Source organism: Papilio xuthus, unplaced genomic scaffold (assembly GCF_000836235.2).
Source record: "Papilio xuthus unplaced genomic scaffold, Pxut_1.1 DF827680.1, whole genome shotgun sequence".
In the NCBI taxonomy this organism is placed as follows: Eukaryota; Metazoa; Arthropoda; class Insecta; order Lepidoptera; family Papilionidae; genus Papilio; species Papilio xuthus.
Genome location: NW_013530969.1, coordinates 3,614,357 through 3,627,443, shown reverse-complemented (window position 1 = coordinate 3,627,443; position 13,087 = coordinate 3,614,357). Strand labels below are relative to the sequence as shown.

At 32.5% G+C, this 13,087-nt stretch overlaps 1 protein-coding gene across 3 annotated transcripts in view; it reads right to left on the bottom strand.

Moving 5' to 3' along the window:
• Window positions 1–13,087, bottom strand: part of sick (sickie) — a 176,819-nt gene that overhangs the window by 145,258 nt on the left and 18,474 nt on the right. For 2 of the 3 annotated variants that reach the window (XM_013311283.1, XM_013311286.1), the window contains exon 1: window positions 4,312–4,686. The exons of the other annotated variant lie outside the window; for it this stretch is intronic. In XM_013311283.1, the coding sequence (XP_013166737.1) occupies window positions 4,312–4,443 (132 nt within the window). In that variant the 5' untranslated portion in view covers window positions 4,444–4,686. Of the gene's footprint in view, window positions 1–4,311; window positions 4,687–13,087 lie in introns of those variants that run through there. 3 annotated transcript variants of the gene reach the window in all.

The following is a 13,087-nucleotide window of genomic DNA, read 5'->3' as shown; positions in this document are numbered from 1 at the left end:
TTAACATAGTAACCTAATGCCTTCAGTTTTTAAAGGAAAAATGTTTGATTTTACGAAATGTTACTAGCTAGTGACAAACTATCAAGAAAAAATATATATTTTATAATTTAGAATGTTTACTTGAAAAATGATTTTATATTTCACGTCTGAAGCCAGAGGCGGCCATAGTAATTAGGTTTGCGCGACGCTAGCGCCACTCCCAGCCGCGGGCGACGGATGTTGATATAACGAATGCATCCTATACTCCTATCTGAGACCATAAGAAACATAACATTGACATTATAAATATTACATTTAACTCGTTTAATATGGATTTAGAAATATTTTAAGTACAATATTTTACTATCATAATTTTCAATTTATCTCTAACAAGCATAAAGACCTATAGTTTTAAGAAAAAAAAAACGCAATATGTAAAAATGACATTCATATTAATCTTTGCACATTTAATTTTCCAAAGTAATTAGTCATGCATCTTCAAATAAAAAATGGTTGCTTTAAATTAACAATATTTACTCAGATATTTTGTACATTCTAATATAATTTATAATTCCTTCATCATCATCATCAACCTGCCCTTATCCCTATGGAGGGTCGCCACAGTATGTACTACCCCTCCATACATATCTATCAGCCAATTCCTTAATAATAAATTTCAATAAAATTGCTACAATCAATTTCTCCTTAAAGGTACAAATGTATATAACATTTATAAACGTTACCCGTTTATTTGGAGGGTCCTCAAGAGTACTGAGTCCTCAGGCGAGCGTTCGACAAGTGTATGAACACTCAAGTCCTCCCTTCTCACTCATTAGCGTAAATTTTCTTGAAAAACACCTATTTTTCCACTTAAGTTACGAAATTGCGACATTATTATATTTGAAACAAGTTTAACTATACATCTTAACAGGTTAATTGTGTACGTAATTAAAATAATTAGAAGCATTAAGTTAACCAACGCTTTTCTTACGGTTAGCAATTGTAACTCATGCACATAAATGTTAAGAGATAAAAAATTGACTCTGTCTAGCTCCAAAATATCTTACTTGATGGTCTATTATAAAAAGAAAATATATTGGTGTTAAATCTGAAGAAACATCGTAAGTCCAACTTATACGAACTCTCTTTATTCCGGTCTAATTTCAGTTTTTTGTTTTTTTCTTTTTTTTTTGTTAAAATATTAGCAGATTATTTTGTAAATTTACTAATATTTCTTTTACCATTCCAACTAAGCTCTTGGCTTGTGCTAGGATATGGTTTACGACAATATTCGAAAGGCGAGATTCAAACCCCCGACCTCGTGGTCGGAAATCCGTAACCTTAACCATTAGGTTATTGACGCTTTAATTTAAACTTTAGTTATATTTTATCTTAGTCAATTAAAAAAAATATGGATTTAATGATGTAAAATTAAATTTTAGTGTCAATATATTTGCAGCAATCCAACACATTACTACAAGAAACTGTACTTCAATATAAAAATCCATTCTGACATATATCATTTAGTAATATTATTATTACCCAAATAAATTTAATACCCTTGTATGATGTATGCAGTTAAAATCTTCAAGTATGAAATATATTAGCGTATTCCGATCATGCAATGTACTCGTATGTAATCAGGGAGTAGATTCTCACCGGTCGCCCGCATCGGATGTGATCCGTTTGCCGATGGCGAATTAAAATTACAAATCTAGACATCACTGCATTCTGACACTCTATGGAACCCTAATGCTTTCACACTAGGGTAGAACAGTAGACAGTAGGACAGTAGACAGTACAGTACTACTATAGTTTATACGCACACTTGTCAATATAATACTTAGCGTGAATTTCCAGGACATATTATTGTATCTGTTATAACAGATAATGAAAGGGATGACGATATGTTTTATACAAAGATTATGGTCTCACAACCCAACGGTAAGTGTTCATTCGGCTATTGATACCGCTAATAGAATTGTCAAATTAATCAATATGTATTAGTTTAAACACGTGACGATCACGTGATATATCGTAAGTTATTAAAATCATCATCAACCTGCCCTTTTCTGATCTCTTGCAGAGAAAGATGCAATTCAAATTAATTGATTCCCTTACGTTAACTTCTTTCACACATTCCATCCATACTTTCTTTGGTCTTCCCCTACTTTTGTATATCATCTCTATTCAAACTCTTTTAAATCAAGAACTATATCGCCAATCGAATGTTACTTTGAAAGAACAATGTTGTTGTAGTAGTACTGCACAGTCTAACTGTTCTGCCTAGCCTTTCTGTCCTCGTGTGAATTAGCATTTAATATTATTTATGGTATTGGATGCATTAACACGAACCTTATGCGCTTTCGGTAGCGCCCTACATTATAATAGCACACCTGCTTGCAAATTTGATTTTAGTAACTGTTATTTGATATTAAGTAGGTCGTACGATTTATTATTCCTTATTCCTGATTCCTTAAAGGCCGGCAACGCATCTGCGGTTCCTCTGGCGTTGCGGATGTTCGTCGGGGTCATGGGCGTCGGATCAAATAATATTAGGCGATTCGTTGCTCGTTTGCCCCCTTCTCCTATAAAAAATAAAAAAAATATTAATCCTAGTTGATTGTATGCAGTTCTAATGTTAGTACAAATAAATAGATTACTACAGATTTCAAACATAAATAGAATAAAATCAGAAACATTGCATCATGAAAATTTTAAGCGTAATAACGTATTAAAATATTCCGGCTGTTTACAAATTTCATTTGGCTTAATTCGTGCATTACAGCTGCCAATACACGCTGGTGATGCGCGCCCGTAGCTAAACGAGATACCGCATTGTGAAGCCCTATCATAGTTTCGCATAATTAACTTGTCACACCAAATAACGCATACAATATAACCTCAACCTACATAACAAAAATTTCTACATTAATATGTACCTCCACTAAGGAAAGGTTGAATTGACTATTAGAAGAATACAGACCGTGGATTTCTGAGACCAAAATCTTTTTATAAAACATATAGTCAACCCTGTTATTGTTTTTGACAAAACAGAGATAACAATAAGTTATAAACGGGGAATTCGGTCTTGGAAACCTACAAATATAAAATAAAAAAAACATGTCGTAAAATTTAATATAAAGTCTTTAAAAACGCATAGCAGATGTAATAGGTAAGTCATAACAATATATTGAGTGTAGGTAACTCGCGAAGCAATGGTTATAAAATTCTACAATCTTGATTTCTAGATTTTTTTACGTATCCCAGAAACTCTTGTTAACATAAATAACAAATTCACAAATGAGAAATCGATCAACAATGAATTAGTAAAACTCCTCTGCTAAATTATACATGTAAAAAGTCATTAGCGCAACGGCGTAATGATAGCATCTATGGCCCCACATCATCAAACACAAACAATAGCGCCCTTCAAACATCAATGATTGTCAGAGCCCACAATAATTGCCCAACTACCGACGATTCACAACCGATCCGGTAGCTCACACCCGTTTTCAACGTTCGTTATTTTTGCTAAATGGACCCATTTGAAAATTTACTGCACGATTGCTCGCGAATAATGTGCCTGCGTGAGTGGTTCATATATCACGATAGGCGTTATACAAATGAAAGGGGAATTTGTGGAGGTCCACTTCCAGCGTTGCATTAAACACTTAATAGCGCCATCTAGTAACGGATAGCAACATTACTTGGTCTTGCCGATTTTTTTTTTATCAGAATATGTTTTCGGTATTCTATTAATGTACATTTCAATTTATACCAAAGTAATCAGAATGTTTATGGGAAAATTCTTAATACTAATTTTAAGTAAATTATTTTTTTTGAAAATTTGAATGTTGCTATTCCACAACAGATGGCGCTACCAATCTCTTTCACGATTTTTAAATTTTGCTAGTTGAAGAATCAATGCCTCGTCTAAAGAAAATAGACTTTTTACAAAATAACCATTACGTCGAAGTTTCTGGGTAAACAAGTTACAATTTCATATAGAAAAAAAAAATCACAAGTGAGGAAATAATTTTAAAAAATGCCAGAATAAAATTCACACTGTTGAACTATTTTTCCAAATGCCATTCCAAAGTAAGCAAAAAGAAACGACGTTCACGGTATTTGGCTGTGCAATTCTAGCTGTTGCTAGTGATAAATGAATAAAGTTCGACATAAAGATGAGTATACAATAGATTAGTATGCATAAATGGGTTTAAAAATAATCTCAATAATTAGTAATTTTGTTTGTCTGTATATTTTGTATTATTGATAGCAAATTGTTCGTTAAATTTACTGTATCAAAATATACATAAATGTACTGACCTTTACTTGCTCTGTAGCCTTCTTCGCCACGTCAGGATGTAGGATCTTTATATCAAGATCGACCGCACACTTCCTCGCTGTTTCACAAAAGGCTGCTGCATTCACATAGTATGCTGGTGTCTTGTCACTCATCTCTAAAGGTGAATTAGGAGATAGAATGCCACTATCTGTATCACTTACACTCACTGATTTTCTAGTGCCAGTAGAATTTTCACCAACCGGAGATTTTAGAGGTATCCTTGATTTGTCATTTATAATCTGTGATCTAGATGGTATTTTAGATTGTCTCGTCTCTCCAGGATTAAATCCAGTGTTTGGATCAAATATAACATAATTGTCTTTATCACATCTAACTTTGTTATTAACGGTCACTGTATATTTCTTGTTAGGGCTCAAATTTAGAAATGGATCTTCACTGTCTACTGGACTTTCTGGTATTATTGATTGTATTTTCGGTGTAATTTTTGGCACTGACCTTCCGTCTATTGTACGTCTGACAACTGTGTCATTGGCAAATTTTAATCTCACGTATTCATTTGATATTGTTCTTCGTACAGGAGATGAGAATAAAGGTGAAGATTTACCCTCTTGTTTGTTTTGAAATAAATTTATTTTAGGTTTCTCCATTGCCTTGGCTGGAGAAAATGGGAGCTTCAATTTCGTGCTTACTTTCTTCCTTTGTGCGTTTATATTAAGATCTACATCGACGTTTTGTACAGTGCTTTTATAAACAGGCAATACGCTTGTCTTAGAATCTACTTTAATCGTTTCTTTGGTTACTTTTTTAGTATTTTTAACAGTATCTATAGGTTTACTACTGTTAGTCATAGATAAAGGTGCTTTAAGTCTTTTATCTTTAGTCTTCTTTGTTGCGGATGGGTTATCAGTACTTTGTTCAACTTTCTTAGATGTCTCCTCTGGCAGTCTGATAAAAGTCTTACTACGATCACATAGGAACACATTTTGAGCATCATCGTCAGAATTATCTAAAACACTTTCTATAACTATATCTATATCGCTCGATTCGGAAGTACTTTTAGATGATCTGTTTTCATTTATAATAACTGATATTCTTTGTTCTACATCTATAAGAGAATCAGTCTTATCGCTCTCACCAATACTTCTGGATGAGGTACCACTACCGGAATCTGATGGTGTGTCGACTTCGAATATAGCGTCATGTAATTGTAGAGTTTGTTTTGAAGAGCTTTCAGGGCATGAAGATCTTCTTTTCACAGTTCCAGTTTCAGCTGAAGGTGAATCCCAGTCCAAACTCTGAATTGTACACTGACCACACTTTTTTGATCGTCTTGGGCTTGTCATTATTACATTATTACATTGTTATAACACAACTGTATCTAATTAGTATTGAGTTGAAACATATAGTAGGCTACTGTTGGAAAATCGTTGAACGGTTGGCAAATGATGGCGAAGTAGATAAGTGTATTATGGCTACGTAAGTTGGTCATTAGTGTAATCAGACATGGACATGTAGCCGCTCTCGATTGTTATCTAATTACTAACTCGAAGCGAACCCGCTTGGGATCACATGCTATGTGAATTATCTAATTTGTAACTTGCTGATATTACGTTAATGTAATTTATGTGAAATAAATTGTTTTTAGAAAAATTAAACTTAATCATATATAAGATTTCTTAACAAATCATTTTATAATTATTATGTTAATATATAAAATTATTAATAAGAGACATATCCAATAGTTTATACCAAATATTAATATATTCATGGACCATAATAAACTTTATAAAGGCTAACTCTACCATAGTATGAGTTAAAATAAGCAAGTAACATATTTTCAAGCGGACTAGAGAATATTTTAAAAGAAACCATTCTATAAATATCCTTCAACATTCCCTGGGGCAGACGAAGCGTTGTTAACACCGGAAGAAGGCTCTACATAATTCCGACAGTCCTTTTCTAATATCTTTGTTCAAATAAAACTCTATATTTAACCATCTACATGTAAATGTTTTTCAGACAACAATTTAATGCATTAACAAAATTATTTTTTAATGTATTCCACATAATTTCTTTTAAACGCCACATAACATTTATAAATTGCAAATAAGTACTTTAAAGAAAATAGAGTTTTGGTGCAAATTCGTTTTCAATAAAGATCTTTCCGAGTATGATTTAATAACAGGTTGCAGTTAGTAAGCGGGGAATAAGCTTTTGACAAATTGCTTCGCAACTGTCCCCGCGGAAGGCAACCTAATTACCCAAGTGTAAGAGCAATAAATATCTAGCGAGGTTACAGAGGCGGTGAATTGTTACTTACTTAAGATATATGAAGCAAGAGTTTCGAGTTAGTTTGTTGGTTAAATAAACTACAACAATCTTTAATATTAACAGTTCGAAAGTTTAATAGATCTTACAAAAAAAAGTCTCGATATAAAAGTATTATAAAGGATTTAATTATGTAGGACAGTTGTATTTATGTTGTCATTGGTTCCTTTCGTTGTTTAAAATCTTACTAATATTATAAATGCGAATGTTTAGATCGTCGGACGTTTGAAATTATTTCTAGAACGGTTGAACGGATCTCGCTGAAATTTGACATTGATGTAGAACATAGCCTGAAAGAACACATAGGCTTGATTCATACGAATTAAGTTTTTTATCAATTCCGCGTGGACGGAATCGCGGACGACAGCTAGTTTTATATTAAAAGTGTTTTTCCGAAATAAGAGAATATAAAAAGTGTTCTTGTTATTCCTAATCCAAACATATACTGAATAGATTTGAGTTGCCTTCGTAGTTTTTCTTTTTTACGATAGATATATTAGCAGATTGTTTCCTCAAATAGCAAAAATATAATCTTTTTCCCTCTTGATATTTGTTATCGTCACGTCGCAGTCCCGAAGGAGTCAAAACAGAAACTTTAACTGCTCGGGACCCCCGTACCTACGTCTTAAGTGATTTACTGGCGCACTGTGACCCATTCGCGAATATAACCAAAAAGGGAGAAACGCCTAAAACGGGGTTACTCAGTTTCCCGGCTACCGTGTTATCATAATACACCTGTCCTTATCATACCTTAGACAGAAGAGAGGGACGGATTATTTTGCAGCTTAAAATCTAAATTTGAGCACGCAGCCGGCAATATCCCCACTAAATAGGTCAGGAAGGCGAAGTTTACGTCGCAATACTGCGTTAAGGAAACCGAAACGCAATAAAATCCATGGAATAAGGGTGGCATAAGAAAATTATTCAGGAGTTACTCCCTTGAAAGTCGCTCCGAAGGTCGTTGAATTTTATTACCTAATTATAGTGAGCGCAAATTAAAAAAAAAACTCCGATGACTACTTTTGTCGCAGGAAGAATAGATTTTTTTTAATGTATGATATTATCTATATAGTACTAATTTTTAATCAATTTGCATTTTTTCTCTTTTGTTATTCAGTAGGTTTTAATGAAGTTTTGTCAATTATTTGTCGCACTATAGAGTTGTTATTCATCGCTAAATTATTAACGTAAAACTAATAAACCTTAACCAAACTAATAAGGGTGAGACAAAACAAACATGATGCCCTTTCGCAACCAATAAAGATGACTAATAAAACTCAATATGCAATGTACACAATAGCAGGGCGTCGCTGCGGCATTTTAGCGCAATATTAACACCGCTACCTTTGACTTTTAAGTGACAGGACCTGTAAAGCGCACGCATTCCCCTTTGCCAAATAAAACAATACGTTCTATTCTTGCTTATTGGTGCGTACATCCTTGAGTCCGTATGCATTCATAAAGACGTGTCAGCATGTTATACACATTTGTGTTTGTGATGTTTCCCTGACCGTCCCCGAAAAGTGTCAGAAGTTGTTTAATGCAACGGCTGTTTTATTCCTAGTCCGTTTTTAAACAAGCAAAGACAGGTTCGTTTTGTCAGAAAGAAATATTATTTGCATTTGGCTAGGCAAGGGTCGTCCCCTCTGGACGTCGGCGACGGGGAGTGCATTCCGCCGCTTATGCACTTGTCTTCACTTACACACACATACGTAATAACACTTTAAGATGAAGAACTTTTAGTAGAAAATTTAATCTTTCGTACTAGTGGTTTTAAATTAAAACTATGTAATTTAAATAAAATCTTATCTTGTCCTAAATTAATATATAATTTAATAGCTTACAATAATAAGCGAAGTCTAAAATGTATCGATAGATTTTTCTCGCATAGCTTTAGCGTTTTTTTTTTCAAATAAAGATATCCCTCTATATAAATACTATTGTATTCTTAATTTTTGAATAAAATTTATTGTAGTCAATTTCTAAAAAGAAAATAACAATACGCTTAAAAGTATTACGGCAATTGAAACCACTAGTAAACAGAAAAGTACGTATTAGTTAAAATGCATGTCTCCAACACACACACGAACACAAAAGCATCATCATGCGCTGCACTAACGTTGTAGGGGAATTTTCCATTAAATATTTAGATTAGATTTTTCGTGATCCATTAATCACAGTCTAATTGTAAAGGGTCGGCGTTCTGATGAAAATAGTGCTCAAGTCTTCAAAGATTTGATAATCCTTTGATATGGTAATGTAATAAGAAAACGAGCGTCCCTCAATCTATCTGTCTGTGAGTTTCTATTCTCGACAACTTTTATAAATAATTGATATCTTTGCCAAAACAGAGGTTAAAATTGTGGCCGTATAAAGAACAGTCGCAAGCGACTGCGATCGCACAAAATAAAAAATAACCTAATTAGTTATATGTGTTCTTCCAGACTATTTTCTACGTCTATGCTATTCCTATTAATATTAGTAACATTTCTACATTCACGTTGAGTGAAATAAATATTTTAGTTTGAAACACGGGAGTTTTTTACAATGTGTTTCGAGAAAATAAATTTTGTTGTGAGCTTACAAAATTTAATTTGCTCTACCTCCATAAAAATGCTCTCTTAAACCTAATTTAATTTTCTAAGCCGTCGTAAATTTCGTTGTTGTGTATTCTGAATGCAAAGAATCCTAAATAATAAGGCTATATTATTTCAACCTGTAAACTTGTTCATAACACTAAGTAAAAATACGAATATTGTATTTATCGTGGGTTTCTGATACCAAAATCATCGTATAAAACAAAGATGATGACATGAGAAGATGATATGTTTTATAAAGAGATTTTTGTCTCAATAACCAACGGTAAGTGAAGTAACGTCAACACCAATATATTTTACAATACTTAACTAAATATTATGCTCTAAAAATAGCAATTTCAAATTAAAAACAATAATAGACTAAGCAAAAGTCATGGCGCGTTAAAATCAGATTTATATTAGACCGCCCTATAATTATTTTTTCTCCCGCTCCGTGTTCCATTACGAAAGGGATCGCGACAAACGAATTTGGCTCATAAAAGTGAACACGCGTTATGTGTAATGTTTTCGCTTGTTTGTTGAAACACGCTGTAACCATATTTTATCATTTGCTCAGTTCTTTTATTGATGCTACGAAGTAGCCGGTCGTAGAACTGAATGTTGTTTCTAGTCTTTGTTGTTTTTGTTTTTTGTCCAAAATCTATTTTGCACGTGCAGATTAGGATAGGTTTTTGAACATAAATAAAGAAGAGAGCTGTTAGTCAAATTTTAATAGTGTCCTTGGACTTTTGATTGTATTACAAGAGTATGTTTTATAAGTGTCTATAAACAGTCAAAATATTTTGCAAAATTTTTAATTAAAAATGTTCTATACTAAAAAAAATTCTTGTATTAAAATTAACAATAAAAAAAACTTTTCCAATCCAATTCAAATTGTATAAAAAAGAGAGCGCGATTATTCTCTTTAACGCAGAGTTTGTAACGCGTCCGTAGCGGGGACCCTACGCTACGCCTCCGTAATCCCTCTGATATGAGCCTCGTTCCTATTTATATGCAGATTCCACGACCGACCATAAGTTATCCGTTCAAGCTACCGGATCATTCCCTTAATGACGCCGCATGAACGGGAAAAAGTACTTCGGAAGGGTGCATTTAGCTTCTATTAGAACTGTGTCGTAATAAGCCATCAAGTTGAGTGCAATCGGCGGCGTGGAATTAATTAATGTGTGGCGACATGTTGTTTCATTAATAAAATGGACAAACAGATTGCAATGTTATTTGAATATATATATTGTTTGTTTTATTAACATTTTCTAATACTTTATGATACTACTACTACATTAGCTGTTGCCCGCGACTTCGTCCGCGTGGAATTATATTAATTTATTTGTAACTACCAATATTGAGGTCAATAATTGAGATAAAAACTACCCTATCTCCCAAGTTAGACCAAATTACAGATGCTTACAAAATTCGATAAGAATCGGTTCAGTGGTTTCGGAGTTTCGCGAACATAGATCGTTTACCCATAGATTATATATTTGTTTGTAAGCAGATTTAAGTTTAATAAGATTGTTGAAATTCTTAAATAAAAAGAATTTATCATATAAAAGGAATTTTAGTTTATCAAGGTTTATTGTACTTGTCACATTTTAGACGTATTTTAAGATAAATCTCACATAATTTCATGTAGGCACAAAATCTCTTCTCAAAATGATTGAATACAAAGTATAAAACGTTTAAATTTCTAATAAATTAACAAGCTAAATTAATTTAACGAAACAATTTCGTTCAGATTTCGCCACTTTAAAGGAAGATAATTACAAATTCCTTTACAGAAAATACTGTCGACAATTGTTCCGAAGCTCGGCGAAATCTGATTAAATTAAGCGATATTAAAACAGAAGCCAAAATTTTGCTAGAAATAATTAAAATATTGCTTCGCGAATGATGTTGGAATTAATAATACTTTATGAGGTAGAGAGGTATTTAAGCCTCGCTTACATTATTGATTCTTCTAATATGATAACGTAAAAGCGCTTAAACCACTTATAGTCAAGATCAAAAAGTAATCAGCTTTAATATCCAACTTCATTGTACTTAATGTTGTTGAAATCTTTATATATATATATAATTCTTCTGTGAGTGTGTATGTCACGGAACTTCTCTCAAACGACTGGACAGATTTTGATGACATTTTTTGTGTTTGTTCAAGGGGATCTGGGAATGGTTTAGATTCACAATTTTGTCCGCTGGACAATGTTTTTTTAATTAATTTTAATCCCACGCGGACGAAGTCGCGGGCGACAGCTAAACAAAAACTAATTAGAACTAATAAAAATGTTTTTTTTTTTAATATTAGTTACTTTTTTTTACTTCACTTGCACTAAAAAGTGTTTACAATGATTAATAGAGATATAAGCTGTAAATAAAAAATATTACAGATGATAAAAGTCCTGTTAGTGGTCGCGTGACAACCGTACAATGCAAACTGCAGACCATCCATCAGTTGGCCACCGGTACTGGCCGTGCAATGAAAAATAAAATAAATAGATTCGTAAATTATATTCACAAAAATAGAATAATATAAAAGTTATCTATATTACATCAATCTATTAATTTAAATATTAGATAAACATAGTTTTATTCGGTTTATTAAAATGATAAATGAAGGATTTAAAAAATAATAATTTTAAAAAATTGGACAAAAACTTTGATTAAATTCCCCTTCTCAACAAAATTGGCACATCCAAACTTACTCTGTTCGTAAAGTTGCAAAGTAATCTAATTAAAAATTCATTAATATTTAAAGCAGAAAGTAGAAGAAAATAGAAATTTGATAAAAAAATGTTACCATCAAATTGAAGCAAAAATACATCATGAAAATAGCTTATCTTTTTTTATTGTAGTGTTTTTTCGAAACTGCATTAACTGTTAGCATTATCGTACTTTAATCTGTTTCGACAAAATCTACAAAAAACCTAAAAAGAAACTCAGAAAATCCTTTTCATATTTTCCATTGAACAAATCATACAACAAATTACTTTAAAAAAATTATAAAAAAAATGTACAACAATTTTCAAACTCACATTTTACATTAACACTATCGTCGTGAATTTATATCTAAGTTAAATCTAGGCACGCAAACTTGAAAGGTGAATATGAACACAATAAAGCGATTATCTTGCATAAGCTTCAACTTTGTATATTATTCTAATCTTAACTGCCCCTCGACCAAACTTCGCATTGTAAATAATTTTAATATCTTAATAGTGTGACGGAAAGGGTTAACTTTGGACTTTGACTTTTAAGAGACAGGACATGTTATCGCGCACACTTACTTAAACTTGCTTTTCTGCTGTGTGTGAACATATTTTTGAATCAATATGCGTAAAACACATGAACTTTTTTACAGTGAAAGCATATGTGATTATCATCTTGACCGTGCTCCTCGAAAATTGAATGAAAAATGAATTTATATACAGTATAACTCGGGCTGTTTTCCTAGTCCATTTCTATATAATCAACGAGTTTGGACAGGTCAGTTTAGCCGGCAGTAACTCAACAGGTATTATGTCGATCCCAAACGACCGCTGTCCGTCAGCCCATATATTAGCATAGAGCTTCGATCCCTACCGCCGGCAAACGGACCTCCCAAATAGGTCTTGGCTTATTTGTCCATTTGTCTACGTATTTAATACTATCCAATTAAGTTAAATAGATATACAAAGACGCAAGTAATATCCAGCATTAACTGTTGAAAACTTGTACCAATTATAGTCATTTAATATAATATTTCCAACACTAAATAAGTTTCTAATTATGCATAAAACAAATTACTCGTAATATATCTTCTTGTGTTCAGTCATGTATTTATTTACATTAATTTTATCTCTGGAGTGATGTACATAATTGCGAATTTATACAGCAT